Source organism: Sinocyclocheilus rhinocerous, unplaced genomic scaffold, assembly GCF_001515625.1.
Source record: "Sinocyclocheilus rhinocerous isolate Xijiao unplaced genomic scaffold, SAMN03320098_v1.1 scaffold8, whole genome shotgun sequence".
Lineage (NCBI taxonomy): Eukaryota > Metazoa > Chordata > Actinopteri > Cypriniformes > Cyprinidae > Sinocyclocheilus > Sinocyclocheilus rhinocerous.
The window spans coordinates 2,217,923-2,239,888 of NW_015666800.1; the positions used below are offsets into that span (position 1 = coordinate 2,217,923).

At 35.4% G+C, this 21,966-nt stretch overlaps 1 protein-coding gene across 1 annotated transcript in view; it reads right to left on the minus strand.

The window, feature by feature from the left end:
• Positions 1-8,368, minus strand: part of LOC107733126 (spermatogenesis-associated protein 17-like) — a 31,098-nt gene extending 22,730 nt beyond the window's left edge. The window contains exons 1-5 of the mRNA XM_016544628.1: positions 8,263-8,368; positions 7,950-8,039; positions 6,796-6,877; positions 5,746-5,796; positions 2,977-3,080 (exon numbers count right to left, since the gene is read on the minus strand). Coding sequence (XP_016400114.1) covers positions 2,977-3,080; positions 5,746-5,796; positions 6,796-6,877; positions 7,950-8,039; positions 8,263-8,330 — 395 coding nt within the window. The 5' untranslated portion in view covers positions 8,331-8,368. The remainder of the gene's footprint in view (positions 1-2,976; positions 3,081-5,745; positions 5,797-6,795; positions 6,878-7,949; positions 8,040-8,262) is intronic.
• Positions 8,369-21,966: the final 13,598 nt, after the last annotated feature.

Below are 21,966 nucleotides of genomic sequence, written 5' to 3' on the forward strand. Positions count from 1 at the left end.
CGGGTGTTGCATGCATCAGTCCAAAAGCACTTAATTAAAATGCGGCCATCCATAAACGGATGACGTATGGGGTCAGTGCTGTGCATGCGCCAGTGAGTCACGTGAAAACCAACGTTTGTCAACAGGAGCAAAGGAAGCAAAGTTTCCTTACTTTAGCAAAAGAAAACCAGTCTTTATATAACTTCGACTGGATTCGTCTGAAAGAAGAAAGTCATATACACCTAGGATGACTTGAGGGTGAGTAATTTATGGGCTAATTTTCATTTTTGGGTGAACTAACCCTTTAAGTGAAATAAAGTTTTTTACTCAACTATTTAATTGCAGCTAGTTGCCAAGGCAACATTTCTCACTTTTATTTGGTTTAACTTGATAAACTAAACTAAAATAAAAAATACTATTATAAAAACTTTAAAATATAAAATATAAACTATATAGAAATATTAGAAAAACTAAAAACTAATAAAACTGACAAATTATAAAAGAATTACAAAAACATGAACTAAAATAAAAATAACAGAACAGAAAATATAGGAAAAAAAGAATAAAAATATTTATAAAAACTACAGTAGTATCTCAATAGTGATAGTATACAATAGTGATTTTAAAATAACACTGAAGGGAGAAAAAAAATCAGGCAGTGTTGCATATTAAGTATAATCACCAGAATGGTTTTCTGGCATTTGTCATAATGGAATTTCAGTATTATCTATAAATTCCCAAATTTCCGCTTGCTGTAATTTAATTTAAAAAAAATGTAAAGACCAACAAAAGCTGTTTAAGAGAAATTTTGAAATAAACAAAATATGATTAATTAGCATAATTTAAATGATTTAAAGGTGGTAAGCATTAAGATCAATTTGCCCATGAAATGGGAATTAGTATACTTCTCTGTAATGCATGCAGTAATTTGTGTGATTAAGCATATGCATACCACGGCCTGTGTATTTTGGAGTCTTGCTTTGATAAAAGACTTGCCCTAAATACTATGAAATGTTTATAAAGAAAAAAAATTATAAGGCCTGCAGTTAAGGAGTGAGTTTTACAGATGTCCTTGAAAGGGACACAAGAGTGGAAAAAGTAGCCTGAGCAATGGGAGTCCATAAATTCCCTCTGTGCTTCCAAAGAGTTAAAGATTTGCCATGCTCAAACATTACAGAGAGAAATGTATCTGATTATGGCAGTAATAATTACCCAGCTGTTTATTACAGATAGAGAAATAATTCATGCAGGCAATAGGCCATGGTGGCAATGACACTCCACATTTAGTAAATATGCAAGCCGCTCAGTTCTAATTACTCAAGCCCAGAGGAAGACCTTATTAAGTGCTGGAACTTTAAGTGTCTTCTTGACAAGTGATAAATTGTTACATTGCACAAACTCTTGCTGTGGTGAACCTGGGTCTTGACTTCATTAAGGTATGCAGAGAAGGACAACTGAATGAAGATGGACACTGGAACAAAGCGGGCCTTGTCTTCAGGCTAGACCTAATGAAACGACACAGATCATTTTGAACAAGGAGGGGGGAATCCTTCACCACTGGCAGAGAGAGAGAATGAGAGAGGGGCCGCCCTGACACGGGCAGTCGCTGGCCTCCTATCATTGGCATGCCGGGCTGGTCTGCTTGTGCTAAATGGGAACCATTAGGAAAATTTTGAATAATTTATTCAGGCGCCGGAGCTGTACGGATTAAAATCCTGGCACTGAGACCTTTGAGGGGTGACTAATCAGTCAGTGGGTGATCCTGAGCCCAACGTGGAACAGATTGTCAGAATAAGCGCAGTGATCTTTCACATCTTTGACTGATTCATCATGACCTCAGAAGCGTTACATAAACAACTAATTAATGCACTAACAGACGGCATCTACCGGCAGATAGAGAGAGAAGGACAGACAAACAAAAAATGGGACATTGTTTGTAAAACACAGCTGGACACATATCAAAAACTCACTGGGACAAGACTTTCAATTCCCACAAATAATCTGTTTAATACTGACCAGGCAGATTGATCAGACAATATTTGAGCAATTTTGAATTTGAGATTATCAAATGAGCCAATAACTAAGTAATTAAAATGTTAATTGCAAATGTTCTTTCTATCTATCTATCTATCTATCTATCTAAATGTGCCACTTGCCATGTTTTAATATAAATCAGTGTTTTACAGTATATAGATATTAGGGCTGACAATCAACAAAATAATCAAATTAATTACTCTAAAGGCTGATGAACTGATTTAATCACGCTTTTTTTTTGCCATGATTTTAAGTAAAAAAATGTGAATAAAAAAATATAATATATAAGTTTTAGGATAAATATAGGTTTACAACTATCTTGTGCAAAATGTTGGCCTCTTCCAAAACAGGAAACAGAAAAAAAAAAAATACAGTATAAGACACATTGCCGTACTTGATGGCCCAATGTTTTTATAGAGAAATGCAATGTGTTAATGTGATTCATAGGTGAGAAACCCCATTAAAAGACAACATTCCCACTTAAAGAGAGGCTGGAGCAGGGAGATGGAGGGAGGGGGTGGGGTGTTGGGAGTCAGTGATCCAAGGAGCACTTAACAGATTTACATTTAATTTTAGCTAGACCCTTAAGATATTTTCCTACAAAATATATTTGTCACATTAAAAAAAGTGACTTCGTTTTTATCAAAAGTAAAATATGGCATCTTGCTTTGGTCCCTGAAGCAAGAACTTTTTTTTTTTTTTTTTTTTTTTAAATGTGGAGGCACACGCAAATCAGAGGCTAATTTTGAATTTCATAAAATTATTCATTTCCAAGTAACCAGAGGCAATTTATGCATGACATGCTGCTAATGTATATGTCTCAAACATGCTGTTAAAGGCATGACATTCCTTTGTCTTTGAAAGAATTTCAGACAATGGTCATCTGTGAACATTAGTCTAATGTAATATTATGAACAAATATTACTTTATTTGAAGCAGTATATAAAAATGTATTTTTTTCACCTGATATGCTCATTCTTCCTTGTCAATCTCTCCAAATATCTCTTGCGTGCATAATAATTGTGTACATTCTTCCTCACATAATAGCCCCGCCATCTCTGCTGTATCTGCAAAAGAGATGTCATTTTTGATTAAGACTACATGTACCTGATTATTATTAATTATTATTACCTTAATGTTGCACTGTATGGCAGATAAAGAGTAAGAAATTGAGTTTTATTTGGAATTGCAAAAAGTATTTAGAAGTTAAATTTGTAAAAGACAACTCAAAGTCAGAGCAAATTAAAGAAGCCCCTGTCACTTTAGAGCTTGCAGTCATTGTCACTCCATGAAGAATGAGAGTGATAGTTAGTGCCACCATGACAGCACCACTGAGGACCCAAAACAAAAAGGACAGATGTCCTTCAGGCTAATTAGGTACTTAAAACAATAGCAGGTAAAAAAAAAATAATAAGGCAAAAACTAAACAAAACAAGAATTGCCATTGATCAGTAGTCAATAGATAATTTTAAATAAAGTAATTGCAAGCTTGGTTTCTGAGTTGTTTGTGACCTCTTAGACTAGTAAAATCAATTATGCATATTGCTCAATTAGATCTAATACAAATTGGGCCTCGCTTGTAAACACTGATGTCTATTAAAAGGCTAACACATTGGCTTTTGGTAAAGAGCATGATAAACACTTTATAGAATAAAGGAAATGGCTAAAAAGAAGTGCAATGCTAAAGCTTCAATGGTTGTTGTTTTCAGCTTTAATGGACAAGGGTGAGGAGGAGCAATGACCTTGCTTTGTATCTGATTATGCAAATTTTATTTGGGGGCAAAATCTCATAGATCGCATAAATCATAATCAATTCAGTTCAAGATATCTATATATTTATCTATACAGTTGTGGTCAGTTTACATACAACTTGCAGAATCTGCAATATGTTGTAATTTTAACAAAATAAGTGGGATCATAATTGCATTTTTTTAAAATTTAGCACTGCCTTGTTTAAGCCATTTCATATACACATTCACTTACATATTCTGAAGAAGACAACATAAATTACAAAAAAGACCCTGTTTAAAAGTTTACATATGCTTAATTCTTAATACTGTTTGTTGTGACTTTGATGATCAATGACTGTTTCTATATTTTTTGTTGAGTCCCTTGTTTGTGCTGAGCTAAACTGTGCATTCTTCTTTAAAAAATCATCCAGGTCCTGCACATTTTTTTGGTTTTCCTCCATCTTCTGCATTTTTGAACCCCACAGCTACTGTGTGATTTGAGATCCATCTTTACACACTGAGGACAATTAATGGACTCATACACAACTATTGCAAAAGGTGCAAACATTCACAGAAGGCAACCCAGTGCATTAAGAGCCGGCTGAGGGGGGATGCAAATTCTGCAAGGTGTATGTAAACTTATGACCACAGTTGTATAAAATGACATTCATTAGCAAACATCCTGCATAGTTTCCCATAAAGCTTTCCAAACTCAAAAAGAACAATTGATGGTCCATTTTTCCCATTCAACACACTCAGTCTGTGGTTGAAACATATCCTTCAGTGACTGTTTTCACAGTCGCCCTTTATTTTTTTCCTCAGCAGATTTTACATTACCGGTGCTTCCCGGACATAGCACTCTATCCTTTACAAGGGCTATAAAAGCTGTCTGTCCTGTTGAACAACTTCTGTTTGTGTCTAAGTGGTGACAGGACCTTTAGTCTCATATTCTCTGACCCCTGAGAAGAGGTCAAGCTTCATGTTTCAAATTAGACTCACATAACAGAAGTGGGAGCGAAAAATACAGGGTGGGCCCTAGATATAACACAAAAGATTTGTGTATAAATCACTCCCTCAGTTCACATTTCTTGTGATGTCCAATGATCACAGTAGAAATATGCAATCCTCCATACAAATGCAACATTCTTCAATAAGCTATGAAATTTTGTAAGACTTGTAAAATTCTTTAAAAGTTTCACCTCAGGGAAAAACAATTGTAAAGCTAAAGTTTCTATGCATACCAATAGCTCAATAAAAGTGCCAATATATCACTCAAATATAAATGTGTTTGATTTATAGACTGTGAAACAGAGCATGCTGGATTGACATGGCTGCCTTTTTACAACTGTAGGCCTTATAACAGGTGAGAAAATATGATAGCAAATTCATTCATATTTGGATTTGACTTCAGTTAACATGCCAGTATGTGTAAGGAAAATATTTTTAGGTCTTATGCTCACCAAGTCTGCATTTATTTGATCAAAAATACAGTAAAAACAATAATGTGAAATGTTATTACAATAAAAAAAAAACTGTTTTGTATTTTAATATAAATTTATTTTAAAATGTAATTTATTCCTGTGATGGCAAAGCTGAATTTTCAGCAGCCATTACTCCAGTCTTCAGTGTCACATGATACTTCAGAAATCACTCTAATATGCTGATTTGATGTGCATGAAACATCTCTAACACCAATGAACACAGCTGAGCTGATTTTTTTATGGAAACTGTGATACTTTTTTTTTTAGAATACAATGCAAGTAAATCTTTATATATCATATTAAAGGGGTCATATGATGCGATTTCAATTTTTCCTTTCTCTTTGGAGTGTTACATGCTCTTGGTGCTATATTTATAATAGCTATGAAAACATGAAAAAAGTATTTAAAAATATTTAATATTTAATATATGTATGCATATTATGCTATGTCCCACTATACATTTCAATGCAGTTATGCAGTTACAGATTTTTCACTCACTAAACAGCAAGAGAAATATTTACCTTGACAGCCATCTTATTGTAGAAATTCATCTTCATGATAAAATATGCTGTCTGTGAAGAGAGGGGGATAGCATTACATTGTGACTGGACCCTCTGATGTTTTCCCAACATGCGAGGAATAAAATCCTCTTTATACATAATACATAAAAGTCATGGAGACGCAGCAGTAGATAAGAAGGTGGAGTTGCAAGTCATACTTTGTATCGAAGGGAAGTGCCTGTTCTTAATACATAATGCAGACATGGCTAGGAAAATCTATGGAAGTCACGCTGGTAACTAATGGAGATGAATGAAGTTAAAATGCTCTTCGCTGAGTTTGATAATCAATGGAATGCTGCTGAGGATGGACCGACTAAACACAGTCAGGAATATTCACAAGACACAAGGCACAAAACATTCACTCACTGCAGACACAAAAGAAACTTGAATATTGCTTCTCTACATGATAGTAGAGGAAAGATACTTTTTTTTTTCAATTACAGATGAGAAGAAATCAAACAAAAAAAGGACACCATATACAGTACCTTTCTTTTTTATATAGAGAAAAGATTTAATGGTAGTCCATGATTTATTATTATTATTATTATTTATTTATTTATTTTTTGTTACTCCTCAAATAATGCAGAATTTCCATATTATACTCACTGGATTTACTGAAAGTTATGTAAAAAAAAAAATCTAAAACAATACTGTAACTGTACATTTTAGAAAGACATAAAATATTAGGCAACCAACTGCATGTCATAATTGAACATACAGCAAAAACAGAGACATTTTCCTGAACAAATTAAATCTTATATCAAATCTATTCTCTCAAAACCCTTAGGTTTTATTTTAGAAAATGAAGAAATTAAGATAAAAAAAATGAGTACTAATTTGTTAACACCTTTAAAACATGAACGAGATAAAAGCATTCCATTGGAAGTCAATACGAATTGTCAAATTACAAACTTACGCCAGATGTATGTAAGTCATGGCATGCCTGTTAACTGCTAAATGTTAATGAGGGTTATCATAATATAATCAATATTACATGTCTCCACAACTTACCTTTACCCTTTGACTGAAAAGCGCCCGTGCAGTCAATCCACGCCATATTTTTTGTATTAATGTTGCATTTTTATGCAGATGACTGAAAAATAAAACAACAGTCAGCAAACTGTAATTATAGTTCTGTCATTTCAAACAGATTAAATCAAAACTTCTTTCCTCGAAGTCCACTTTTTTCCCCTCTGCATGCCCACGGTAGGTCTTTCTTGTACAACTGTACATTTGCATTCATCATCAACCACCCTCTAAATGCATGTCTATGGAAACTCTGAACTCAACATGGCCATCAATTTCCAAAAGGCCATTTATAACTCCAAAAAATCAATGTGTATAGGGACGGTGGCAACCCTGGAGCTGCACTCAAGAAGCCTAGATTGCGCTTAATTAGCCACTTAACACATTGATCAATTAACTAAAGTAATCTAAATTAACCTACTGTATGGGAGTTTGTCTGCTCACTGCACAGAAATATGTTGAGGTTACACACTGTAGTGCCCTGTGCACTGGCTAATTCTTGCATTTAAAGACCAAATGCATTAGATTTAGGCTTCAGCGACCACTTACAGGTATATGCTGAGAATATAGAATTATACGCCTGTCCTCATTAACACATCTGTCTACCCTATACAATATGGATGCCAGAAATGTCACACCTATAGAGTGCAACAGCACCCATCCACGATTTCAGTGGCCTTGGTTCAGGAAGTATTTTTCTCATTCATTTTCCCCATAGATATTTAAAAAAAGTCTTTGTTAAAGAGTTATAATCATGAATCAAAATTATTGGTGAATCACAACATTACAAACTTTGATTTAAAGCAAAAAAAAAAAGTAAATCCATGCCATATATTTTTGTATAACTGAAGATAGCTGAAAAGAAAAAAAACGTAGCAAGCTGTAAGTATAGTTCTGTACTTTGAACAGATTAAATCTTAATTTAACTTTTATTTATATATTTTTTTTGTCATGTCTTATGTAGCCTAGGGAAAGAACTGAAACAGGACTGCCACTTACTTTCCCTCTAAACAAACAAACAAATACATATATTAACTCAAAGAGTTAATTTTCTGTAGCGTACATACTGAAGCTTGACAAACTGATCATTTAAGTAACATATTGATAGATGAAAATGAGATCACAAAAGCTATTCTTACCTGAGGTATGCTCTCACCTGGCAGCCCTTGAACCAGCTCTGAATTCTGACTGCAGCCTCATTCTCTTTCTGTCTGTTTTCCTCCGCAATCCTGTAACATGAGAGTTCACCGAATTTATTTATGTTATATCTTAGACGTTTTAACCACTGATAATGTCATTATATAAATCAGTGGTTTTAACCATATGTGTCTCTGTTATTCTTTTCTAAAAACATCAATAGGGATTAAACTTTTTAACGTTTTAATCGACGGATACCACAAAACAATACGCCACTGTTTTCAAATGTAACGAACTGAATATTTTTTTCATTACCTGTTGCGGATGAAATATTGCTTTTTTATGTTATTAACCTGCTTGTAAAGTTTCTCAAGTCTTGCCATGTTTCCGGAAGTTTATTGGTGTCCATGACAACGGAAGAGTCCGTGCGCGCGGGGGGTCGGGAGAGTGGTTGTCAGTCACGCGCAGTAAAGGAAGTGTCATGCGTCCATTCAAATGAGCGGGAACTTAATTGAGTCTTGAGGCGATGTCATGTTGAAATCAGCTCTTTTTGAGGTTGGTGAGCAAAATTATTTTCAACAGTTAAGTTTAGTTTAAACCCCGCTAGTGAACTTTCATATTTTTTATCTCAAACAACTAAACGTTATAAGAATGACAAACGAATTTTCAATATTATGAATTGTTTAGGTTTGCGTATTTACTTGTTTGTGTTTTTATGTTATTACAGTCTATTAGATTAAGTTATGCAAACCGTATTTAATTTGTATGTATGTATTTATTAATATGTAAACAAGTAATGACATTACATGATGCTATTATTATTATTCACAAAAATTATCACAAAGCCACTTATTGTTTTTACTATTTTTTTTACTTTTGTATGCTTATAGTAGCATATAATGTATATTAATGTTTACTTCTTTAATGTCTGTGTGCTTCTGTGCTAGTACAAGCAAACACTTTTTTTCTTTTCAAATCAAAGTAAGGCCATATATATTTGATTATTTAAATCCTTGGTTTATGTAGTAAATGTACGCACTTCATAACATCTTACTGCAAGAGAAAAACAACACAAACATTTTTTCAAACAGACCTTTTGAGATAATTGAGAATTTCATCCATTTATGGAGCCCTTCTTTCTGTTTTCAGATATTCTGTTTGGATCTGATACAGGCAAGATACAAGATGTCCTGCGAGTTCCCAGCAATACAGATAACCGCTTACAGATGCCAGCCAATTTGCTGTCCCACCGCACCAGAGCAAAGTACTAGAAATATGGGCAGAGGAGTGACCCTTTGGCTGTGTCGCCCATCCATCCGAACCCGGTGGTGGGCTGGCCACCGTGGTAATTGCCTGCGAAACAGTGTTTTGACAAGCCAGACGGGTGTAAGCCATCATTCTAGCAGCACGGTGATGAGGTGTCACCTGGAGAGAGCTGTTGAGAGCCCACATGTTTACATGCAGCCAGGTGACCCAATTTTGCCCTGCATCAGACCACCACTGCATTCTTCACATTGGTTTCACTTCTCTAGATCACACTTTGCTGATTATCACTTTGAATTGGTTGTCAGTGCCAAAGGCGTAAGGTTCTTAGGAGTTTTAATGGTCTGTATTGAAGCTCTTCAAAATAGTGCAACATATAAATTTTTTTGTGTGTGGAATTTTTCATGTCTGTTGCCTCATGAAAGATTCCACACTGGTACAAATATATGAAACACTTGTTAAAAAAAAAAAAAAAAAAGCTAATTAATATGCTATGTTTGAAATGTAATGCCCCTATATAAAAGTTTTGTAAAATAGTGAAATACCGCATGCAAGTACTGCAGTTTTGTTGACAATTTCACTCTAAACCGCCACACATTTTTCTTTTTCCTCGTAATGGTGCAACCATGTAATTGCAATGATGGCCGTTATTGCTTTTGGATGATATCACCTTCCCCCTCTCCCTTTGTTTCCCTTAAAGGATAAAGGTGTGACTGTTCCGGTGCAAGAGAAAATCATATTTTTATTAGCTGGCCTTTATCTGGGGAAAAAGGTAATGAATTGTGTATTGTGTAAAATGGTTTAATCTGCAGGTGTTCTATCATTATTTGCTGTGCGGTTCCACTGAGACAGCAGTAATCCATTAAGGAAGGGGGCTGATCCTGCGAGGGGTTTGATGAAGCTGAAGCTCCTCTGCCCCATGCAGAAGGGCGTTTAGTGCTGCCGGCCCCACTGCTAGTGTGCAGGAATATATCACCTGCGTACTCACTGTTTCACCAGAGGTCTCCGTTCCTCTACTCTCCAAACAGTCTTCAGTGCTTTAGACTGGGTGTCCAATGGAAAGGCATACTCACTTTTTTTGTCCACTCAAAATGTAATAGAGAAGAATATTTTATACATTTCAAAAAGCTTAACTGATTATGTTTCTTCCAGGGTTTCTGCGGTTCTTAATTTGGCCTTAAATCAGAGTGGAATGTCATGCAATGTTGCATGGACTGCAAAAAATGAATATCTTCCTCTGTGTTTTTGTTTTGTTTTCCAATACAAATATCTAAACATCTTAAAATCATGGTACATTTACTTGAGATGCAAAATGAACATTTAAAGTCTTGTTTTCTGAGAAACTGAACTAAATTAAGTGAGTTTATGCTTACAAGAAGAACAAACATCTGTCAATGTGAATGGGGTATGAAAACTTGTTTTCTCTTTGAATTAAGTTGATTTTTATGAGCCCATTGGCAGATATTTGATATTTTAATCATAAACTCTTTTTATAAAACAAGACTTATGTCATTTTGCTTCTCAACTACATGTATCTTGATTTAAGAATCTTCTCTGGAAAACAAGACAAAGAATGATGAAGAATGTCACTTTCTTTGCAGTGTGATCAGAAGGTGCAGTAAAAGTTATATTCTCTTTTTTTTTTGGAAAATGAATAAAAATGTAATGGAGATTCATTTGAAGTTCTATTTTCAAACTTTGAAGCACTGCTAATACAAGACATTTACGTTTAGAGACCATATTGATGTATTGTGTTCCATTCAATTTATTCCTTAAATTTCCTTTGCTTGGTCTCAAAGAAGTCTTAAGTCTTAACTTTACCTTCATAAAACCTGCAGAAACCACATTCTATTCTGTATGACTTCATTAGAAATTTACAGTAGCATGCATGATGGGATTATCATGCAAGCTATAAGTGCAGAATGTATGCCTGCTGCTTATTATTCATCATCAGGTAATTCATGTTATTTTCCATCCTTCTTCTGTTTTGCATTTTCTTTCTTCCCTCTTCATCTTCTCCCATTCTTTCTGGCAGACATAACATCAGCTAGAGGAGTGCTGTGTTTTATGTCCTGAAGAAAGGCTTAGCTTACGTTTGATTGAGGTCTCTCCCATCTCACACGAGCGCTGTGTTTGCGGATCCGGCACCAGAGAAGCAGATGCTAGGGCCTATTTGATGGAAGCAAATAATAAAACATATCGTTTGCGTTTGCAGATTCTCCTCCATTGTATCAGGTGCACAGATGCTACAGCATAGTTTTATTTGCCAAAAATCATATGGACTGTAGTTAATGGAATAGGGAGTGTTTGCCATCCAATTTTGAAGTGAGCTGAAGAGAAAATAAATCAAACCATGTTCCTTTCTGTTATCTCACCATTCACCATAAGCACAAACTTGATTCTTTTTATCGTTTTACAATTCATCTGTCGGTTACCCCTTCATCTCTCTGAGTCAGACTGTTTTTGCTTTGCGACTGTTGTATTGTTGTCATATAGGTATTGCCTAGAGGCAATGGGGAAAAAAAACAAGTTAAATTCCCCTGGGCAATGTTATACCGTAGTCGTATTTCTCTGGTGTTTACTTCCACTCGAAAATCCTTTTGCATGAGAGGAACATAGCACTTGAACCATTTGCGAAAAGTAGAATGGCTCTGTATTGGCAAGATTAAGTGAGACTTTGATTTCTGGAGCTTAACGGTGCCAAAATTACTGCACTGTTGTTAATAATGGTGGTTTGAGAGTGAATAAGACTACAAGTCTCTTGGGATTTGCTTGTCAGTGTGGTTTGGATTTGTGAATTTTATTGTCATAGAAATCCCCTTGTTTGCACTTTTTTTATTTCCATTTCTGTAGGGCTAAAAAACTGTCTGAGGCAACAGAGTTCAATCTACCTGACTAGCATCATGGAGGAGCAGTTTCATCCTGATATAAAAGACTCACTCAGCCATAGAAATATGCATATAAAAAAATAAAATATAGCTCTGTAAAATAAAGCAAGGAGAGAGAGAGAGATAAAAAAAAACAATTACATTCATTAATTATTTTGGTTTTAATTTTATTTTATAGATTTATGTTAGATCACATTTTAAGGTCAAAATATATTGTAAAATCTAATGTATAGATTTATCAAATAAAATGAGAATTAACAATTATTATGAAATATATTTTGGATTTATTAATTTTTTTTAATAGGCCTGTAACAAGTAATATTTTTTTCTTTATTTTTTACTATAAAATGATAGTAAATAAAGTAAAAAACAAAAACAAAGAATTACTTGTTACCTGCCTATTTAAAATTGTTTGTAATTGCTGTGAATTGAATTCAATCTTAAACCGAATAGTATACAAAGCAATCCATCTTGTTTATGGGAGGGGGGGCAGCTCTCGTGAAGACCTTGACCTATGAACTCTGGCCTATTTTAGTCATGGTCCAGTGTGCTCCATCCAGAGCCCGGTCCCATTTCTAGCTTTTTGTTTGCTTCATTGCCCACCTGAGCCAAGCAAAGGATTTGTTGCCTATTTACTTGAAATTAAAACAGAGCATTCCCTCAGCTGTGGCGGCCATTGAATTTGGAGGAAGAGGTGCAGAGTCAAAATGTTGCAACAGAATTAAATGTCAAAAATCTTCTCAAGTTGTAGATATATTGTTCAAACTGGGTGGTTTTGATTAATACATTTAATCTAAATCATGTGAAGATTCCTCCTCCTTTTATCCATAAAACGCAATAGGACACAAATCAGTTTTACTGTAGCTTGATAACAATTGGAAAATAATGCATTTTCCCAGCCAATAAATTGTTGCTTACACCCCTAACCAAAATCAATTCATCTGCCTCGAATTTATTAAAATCCCAGCCATAAATCTTCCCCAATGTTTGTTCATCTGCTTTTGTGATACATTTCTTTCACGTTTGTTCTGGTCTAATGTTTTCCCTGTCGCTCCTGCGTAAAATGGAAAAATCTATTTTGGACCAATTGAATAGTTAAAGAAGTGCGATCCTGGTGAGATGCTGTAAATAGAATCGATAAAGATGGCAGTGTGCGGTGAAGATAGCACCTTTCCCCTTGAGTTTTTGATTAACCCATCTGACAGTGAACCTGACAGCAATATACCGGCGCCGTGTACACGAGGTATTCCCTGAGGCCCTCTTTTTGTCTTTTCATAAACCGTTCTAGACATGTTTGAAAGAGTTTTTATTGGCCTGTGTGTGTGCGCACATGTGAACCTGTCCATGTTTTTGTGAGTATAGTTTTCTTTTTCTTTTTTTTTTCAATAAAGGTGGCCTGGAGAGACCCACCTCAGGCCTAATAACTGCATTCGGTATATTTAGAAATCATTTACACCATTCCATGTGACCAGATCTTTACCTGAGGCTATGAATTGATTCATTCATGCAGTTCCATTTAAAATATGATGCAAACCTCATCAGATGCTGTCAACATGGTAGTAACCATTTTATGCCAAGATTTTATATTGCAAAGAAATGGTCCTCAATCCATCTGTGCTCTCAGACTAATGATTTGGGTGTGCTTCAAATATGAGGATACAATACGCCTCATTGCTGCACATTGTCCAATTTACTCTTGATCAATTACCCATTCTACACCAACAGGGTCAGCCGAGAGAAGCAGGGCTTTGTGATTTATTCTGGGTGTTAAAAAATAATTTGTTTGGATTGATTAGCGTTAATTAATTATGCTAATTATATGGGACGAAAACAGATGTTTCCCCTTCTAAGACTTTAATTACAGGCTCTTGCTTTACCTAGAAAACAACATTTAGTGTAGTTTTAAAATCTTGAAGGCTGTAAACCCATCATTTAAGAATTAGTCCTGCATAACAATTTGCATTGCTTATGGAGCTAATGAAATAAAGAAATTCATGATGTATGTCAGTATCATATTGGGTAGCAGGCATTATTTATTTATTTATTGGTATTGTTAAATTTGGGATATTTTCGTGCTCATTTCCCCTATTTTAAAATTTTGATGGTCTTTGCCATCATCTAACACAAACCTGAAGTTAATTATTAAAAACACTAATAATTTAATAACACTGTTAATAGCACTGTTTAATAATACTGGAAATTTTAATCTACTATGTAGATCTCAAAATAAATATATTTTTTAACTCTCCATTATAATGTTGAAATGTCTAAATTCACTTATTGCATTAAAATCTATTTATTTTAGTGTTTTATTTTTAATTTATTTGAAAACTATGGTATGGAATTTTAATATTTGACTATAAATGTTGACCATAAAGTGAAAATGATTATTGGCTTATCAGTATCTCTGTATCGCTAAATGAATATCATAATTCTGCTTAAATTTTAGGTGTGTAAGAAAATATCGATACACATGATTATCGCGATATTTTGTTTGGCGATACTGTATCGATTCTCAAAAACGCAATATCGATATTTAAAAAAAAAATTTATGCAAGATTCCATGGCCGTTGTTTTGTTTTGAGTTTATATCCCGACCGCTAGATAGCAGTCTTCTTACCTCTGAACATAAACAGTGTGCGTTCCGCTCCTGCAAGGTTTGTCCAGTCCCGCCCGCTCCCGCAAACATTCTAATATTGCATATAATTTTCGAATTTAAAGACAAAAAGCAAAAATTAAAGGGGTCATATGATGCAATTTCAGTTTTTCCTTTATCTTTGGAGTGTTACAAGCTCTTGGTGCATAAAGAAGATCTGTAAAGAACACATGCCTAGTTTATTATAGGTTTTAATGTTTTTGTCTCGGGGCATAGAGGAGAAACAATAATGTACAGTATGTGGAAAATAATGTGTTTTTTGAACCTTAAACCGCATAAACACATTTCATTACACCAAATATTCAAAATAATGTTCTTTTTAGCAACATCATATGACCCCTTTAAATATTTTCTTGTGATCAATAATAGGCCTCCTAAGATACACAAACTACAAAAATGTTTTCTGGATTCTCCCCATTCCTTTGGTGTTGTATGTGTGATAGGGCTGTCCTCTTTCTTCGACAGGAGCTGTCATCATAACATGCCAATCATTCTTGTCTGTCAGGCTTTGATATGGTAATTCACCCTGACTGACTGCAATAATGACCAGTCTTCTGGGTGTGATTAAGTACATAGCTCTTCTGCCTGGCCCTGCTAAACCAGAGAGAGCCACATTGACCCTTGTGTGACTGCCTGGAGACCCCTGCTGTCAGTCCCACCGACCACATTAGCACACTTGACTTGAACGTATCACAGAATGAGCCTTGATGCAGCAGACCTGAATATTTGTTTCTTTATTCTTTATTTATTTTAAATTCAGTTTATGCAATCCATGCTCTTATAAAATAAATTTGATTTAATTTTATTGTAGGCTTGTAGGTCGCCATTTCTTGCATACGCACCTGCATATCTGTCTTTAATCTATAATTGTAACAGATCGGCCAGGCTCCACCACCACCCAATCACAACGATCCCTCTCACCTGAGTTCTGAGCACCAGCACCTGTCACTAATCAAGCACCTCATTAACCAGCCTGCATAAAAGCACACACCTCAGACACCCTCACTGTCCGGTCTCGTATACACGTAGAGGACTCAATGACTTTGCTACTACTTCCATTTGAATACTTCCTGCATTACTTACCTCCTGTGTTCCTCCTAGTGTCTCCTCGTCTCCAAGTGTCTCCTGTTCCTCCTTGTTCACGGATCGCTGAGGTGTGTGCTCCTCCTGCCTACACACCATCTCCTGTAAAGCCAAAGACTCGGATTCCCCCACTCATCATATCCTTCGAACTATTCATTCACCATCACCTCCTCTGGACCCTACCCCAGTACTCTCTGTGACCAAATAAACCAGTTTTATATATACTAACCTGTTGTGTCAGACCTCTTCCGTTACAATAATGTAGAAGAGCTTTAAATAAATTGCAGTTTACAAAGTCCTAATAAGTCTTAATCGCTTTCATGTTGCTCATGACATACATAATGACTGTGTTTCATTATCCAAAGCGGTGTGTTAGTATGGCTATTAGAGTAATACATGAAAGCAGAGGATGTTTTAAGTCAGCCTGCATTTGGTAGCATTATAAATACCATTCATAATGGAAGAAAATACTTTATTTATTGTTATTCTTATTATTTTTTATAACCTCAACAATACAGCTGTCTGCTGTGATGTAGTTAAACTGTTATCGATAGCAAGGAGGAGACATAGATCATTCTGGAGTGTATTTTTGTACATGCCCATGTACACTCTGTGAACGTGAGGCCATTCCTCACATTGTTCAGCCTCAATGTCATTTAACTTCAATGGCAGAGAGGTGTGCCTACAGGCACTGACTTCAATAAGACATTTACTGTTTTAACATTTATGCTGTTTTAACATTTAACACCTGTGATAACCAGGACATATCTGTACATTTACTGTAGCAACACAGTACACTTTAAAAGGATTTCCAGTATTAATCCAAGATATTTTAAGATGGATTATATATATAAAAAGTAAATATAATATTATTATTCATTTTATGACTGTTCAAAAGTTTGGGGTCAGTAAGATATATATATATATATATATTCATGTTTTTGAAATAAAGTCACTTATGCACACCAAGACTGCTCTTATTTGATCAAAAATACAGTAATACTATGATATAGTAATATTGTGAAATACTAATAGAATTTATATAATATAATTAGAAATGTATTAACAAGTTTTCAGTGTTAATATATTTTAAAATATAATTTATTCCTGTGATGGCAAAGTTGAATTTTGATGCTTCAGAAATCATTTTATGTTGATTTGATGTGCAAGAAACATTTCATATTACTATCAACTACTAAGATTTGTAGCGTCTAGACCAATCAGACACACCATTTTTCATTTGATTTAACAAATCAATTATTCATTAGATTAACAAACGTTCACAGACCCCTCACCCAATACACATACTGGGTTCCAAGTTGTCTGGGAGCAAGGCCCCGGACCCTGGTAACCATGGCAACCCTGACACCAGATACATTTACGATCTCATGGAATGTGACCAGGGAAAATGTTTTTAAGCCTTGCCAGTTCAAACATTCAAGAGATTTTAAAGAATTCCAACGCAAGTATGCGAAAGAGCTCAACTGAGTAGGCTACTTGCGCGCTGTGATCGGTGTGCACAAAGACAGCCATGTCTCAGACGCGTGAACAATGAATTCTCCCTCACATCTTCTTGCAATTGAACGAACAAATACACCTGATCAATTTAAACATTTAAGCACAAAAAGACTCGAAAGAGCTTAAAATTCAGGACCCGCGCGCTGTGATCTGTGCGCACACAGAGAGCCGCATCTCATGTATAGCCCTTGAACACCGAATTGAGTTTAGCCTCGTCTTGTGCTTGAATGGACAAATACATACAAAATTATGTTGAAATATCTGTCTTGGCAAGTATCTTCAAAAAACTGTCAGTTATGTCTTAAGTGAACGTAAACAGTTGACAAAGAATCATTATATTGGATGCATTGTCTCTTAAGGTGACCGCGCCTAATTTACTAGCTGCTGTCGGTGTCCTAAATGTTAATCCAATAAAATGAAAGAGAGAAAATCGCTCTCTGCTCTTGACAGAATTACTTTATAGTTTTAACAATAGTAAATCTATATTTAATTTATGTAGTGAAGACTATGCCTTAAAAGACCTTAAAAAAAAAAAAAAAACACTTTTTAAATTATTTATTGGTGCTATTTTCCAAACAGAGCCCACAACCTGCACCGGGGCCCCGCAAACCCCAGCTGCGGCGCTGAGCACAGATATATTTTCACTCGCTGAACACTCTGACTGGGTGCTTTTTAGAGTTTCACTCTCGGTCAAGCGATCTGTGCTATTTTTCAGTTCAGCTCAATGGATGCGCAGCGTACCTGTATTTGAAGTACCGTAAACTCTAGTGTGAAGGCACACAACTCGTGATCGCTTTACTGATAGCGCTGTTTCTCACACGTTAAGAGAGAGAGCGAGAGTCTTACACACCATGCAGAATTGACGCGCTACATGTAAACAATATTATTTGTTGTATTTTCCTGTCAAAATAACGGAGTTCATTTAGAATTATTCAGCTTTTAAGAACAAGCAGAAGATATGCAGCGTACCTGTATTTGACGTACCGTAAACTCTAGTGTGAAGGCACACAACTTGTGATCGCTTTACTGATAGCGCTGTTTCTCACACGTTAAGAGAGAGAGCGAGAGTCTTACACACCATGCAGAATTGACGCGCTACATGTAAACAATATTATTTGTTGTATTTTCCTGTCAAAATAACGGAGTTCATTTAGAATTATTCAGCTTTTAAGAACAAGCAGAAGATATGCTGGTTTCTCCGGTAGTAGGCGGAGTTAGTGCGCAAACGGCAATCTCATTTGCTGGAGCTCATCTATTACCCCGTTTTGATTTCAGCAGACGTTGACAATGTGATTAATATTTATGAACCCAGCAGCTCATCAATCCTTTATGCGTTATATATTGTAATTAGTAGTAGAATTAGTAGTAGTATTATCTTTTAATAATAATTACTATTATCTATGACCAACAATATCTTAAACACCACCACCAGTCCTAAGTTCAGTTAAAATGACAAATATGCGTTCATACATGGTTACCAATTTTTAGTTCTAATCACTAAAGTTCTATCATTAAATAGTGCTTAATTATCATAATATCATAACATAATACTTGATTGACTTATGTTAAGAGTGTACATTCAGATATTTAAGAAGCTGTGCCATTTTAAAACAAAAAAATTCACTAGCCAATGGCGATTATATTGTCAAGGTGTGCGTAGAGTGTTGCCTGGTTGATTTAAAAAAAAAAAACAATTATAAAAATCTTATTGACCCCAAACTAGTGTAGTGTATATCTTGCAGACTATGTTTACATAAATTCTAAAAATGTGTGCTTTAACTATTATCATTATTGTTGTTGTGCGTTTTTTTTTTTATTAGATTTTTTCTTATTTTAAAAAGCATAGATTTCAGCTCTGTAGCATCTGGACAAATCAAACACACAATATATTATTTTGTTAGCTATATTTAACAAATACTCTGTAAGAATAAGTATTTTAAATATAATGGACGTCTCACAGTGAGCCAGCACAGAGCGAGGTGCTAAACAGGCTTGTGAGCTGAACTGCAGGTTAAAAAGTCACTTCAGCCAGTCCATATCAGCTGACAGGAAATGTCACGCTGGAGGAGGCTGATCCAGGATCTGATCTACAGCAAATTTCTATCTCATCCACCCCCCTCCCTTGCCCCTCTCACCCACTCCCGCAACAGCTTAACTGCATGGATTTGCTGCTGAAGTTTGAGCAGTTTGAAATTAAAATGTATTGCTCATTCTCAATGTATTGATTCACACCTTGCTGTGTCAATATTAACTGCAGCTAGTTTTCCAATAAGAAGTAAAGATCTGCGGGATGGGCAGAGTGGGGCTTTCTCTCTTGCTCTTGCTCTTGTTCTTGTTCATTCTCTCTCTATTAGAGCTGATTCAACTTTTCACAAGTTTAAATGCATTATATGCTTTCAAATGATGGATATTTCATCTGAGAAGTGTCTGAACATTTTGAAAATCAGAGTGTGCTAAAATGTCTGCACTTGGTTTTTATCTTTTATTTTTTCATTGTGTTGCAGTTATTTGTTCCTGACCCACCACTCCTGTTGTGCAATTCTCATTTGCACATCTGTAATCATCAAGCTGTTTACTTCTTTCTCAATGGCCATTTGCATTCTGCTATGGAAATCTAACACTTTCACCACTTCCACTTTATGGTTTTATTTTCTTACTATTATTTTTTCTTATTTTCTTATTATTGTATTATTGGTTTAATGACATTTAATAGTAAATATCTGTATCTATACTACTACGTCAGCTGTTGAATGACAACAAACTGACTGACCCTGAACTTGATGAATTAGGGCAGTGGAACTGCTAAGTTTAATTTGTAATCCTGAAACTGAAACAAAATGCTCAGTTTTAATCCAGGGGTCACATCATGACTAGTGGTACATCATGACTGAACAACTTTATTTGTGCTCAACAAATTTCCTTAACTCTTCACAGTCTATTTTCAAAATAGTATCTCCATATGATATAATATGAGATGATCTCATTTATAAAATATGCAAAGGAACATTTACAAATTGTTCTCAAAACTAACAAAACATAATCAAAAGTAAGACATAAACTAGCAAGATGAAGTTTATGACACATCCTTCAGCTGAAACAGCTCTATCTCTCTCTCACCTCAGTGCAGTGGCCCTGTCAGCCTAATCCTATTCCTCCTCTCATTGTCAATACCCATCTAATTCTACTTTAACAACAGTAATTGTCTGGTAGAGTAGAGGCTATAGATTTGCTTTCCTGATGACTCCTTGACTTTTTTTCCATTGGTAATACTAATAGAATTCCAAATCCTTGCCACTGTGATCGTGTCATGAGTAGGTCAACAGTTATGTCAAGGTCTTATTGGAAACTACACATCTAACATCTTAATTTAGATTTAGATTTAGCCATCTTTTTTCCTCCCCTTGTGCTCACTCCACTATCCCTCTCTCATTCCATCTTTCTTCTTAAACTAGTCATGTATGAGAAATTGTGAGTGCGCTTTCAAGCTAAGGCGCTCGTTCCATTATTACAGAATTCATTTAATTCTGCGACATTCAATTCTTGCATGTGAATTATTTGGCCTGGGCCATTATTGGATGCGTTCCTGTCTGCAGTTGAAGGATTATAGATTTGATTTCCATACAGCTGGCACCTTCTGGGAGGGACCGGGTGACTACTGCTCATTTATTTTTATTTATAGACTTTTGAATTGAATTTCTGATCAATGAGGGAGGACGGTTTGTGCTCGCACACTAAGTTTCAAATGAAAGAAAGAGCGCAGGAGAGAACTCAGAGGAACACACAATTGATTGTGTCTTCGTGTGGGGCTAGGTTTCGGAGGATGATGTACACTGTACCGTCCCGATATAGCAGAGCCACGACTAGGCACATGAGAGTGCAGTTACCTTGTGAAGACTGTGAAGGGCAAGAGGTCGTCTGTTTGTGACTGGAAATGGTTCACATTGTGTACTGAAAACACTGTCCTCTGGGAAGCAGATTTTATATTTCCCTATAGAACAAGTCTATTTTAACAAATGACCTAAACGTTACATATTTGTTCAGCTCCTTTGGTACATATTTTATCCCATGTTTACCATTTTCACAGTAGGTGTCGTAGTTAGTCAGCGCAGAAGTTATGACATGACTTACTTTTTGTTAATCTGGTTTGCAGTAGATACCTAAATTAAAATGTTACTGCTCCTCTTTAAGGTTACTCTTTCATAACTTTGGAGATTTATTTTCAGATGTTTCATTTAAGTATCAACTTTGATAAGTTTATCCTGAAATTCCTTTGAAGAAATAAAATATATACAAGTATGCACAAATTAGACCATTTGTTTACATATGAGTTTAGAGCTATACAATTTATGTTCACTGCTGAAATACTGTAATTTGTTACTGGAAAAGTTTGAAAAGAAATCTTTGCAAATCTTTACATTTTTTGGGACTGTTTAGATCTCTAGAGGAAACGTCTCGGTTACGTATGGTAACCCTCGTTCCCTGAAGGAGGGAATGGAGACGTCACGTCGGATGACCGACGAAATTGGGATCTCGCTTAGAGAGACCAATCTACTTCGAGTGTAAACTAAACGAGCCAATGCACATTGGCATGCGATTATTGCATCCAGCTGC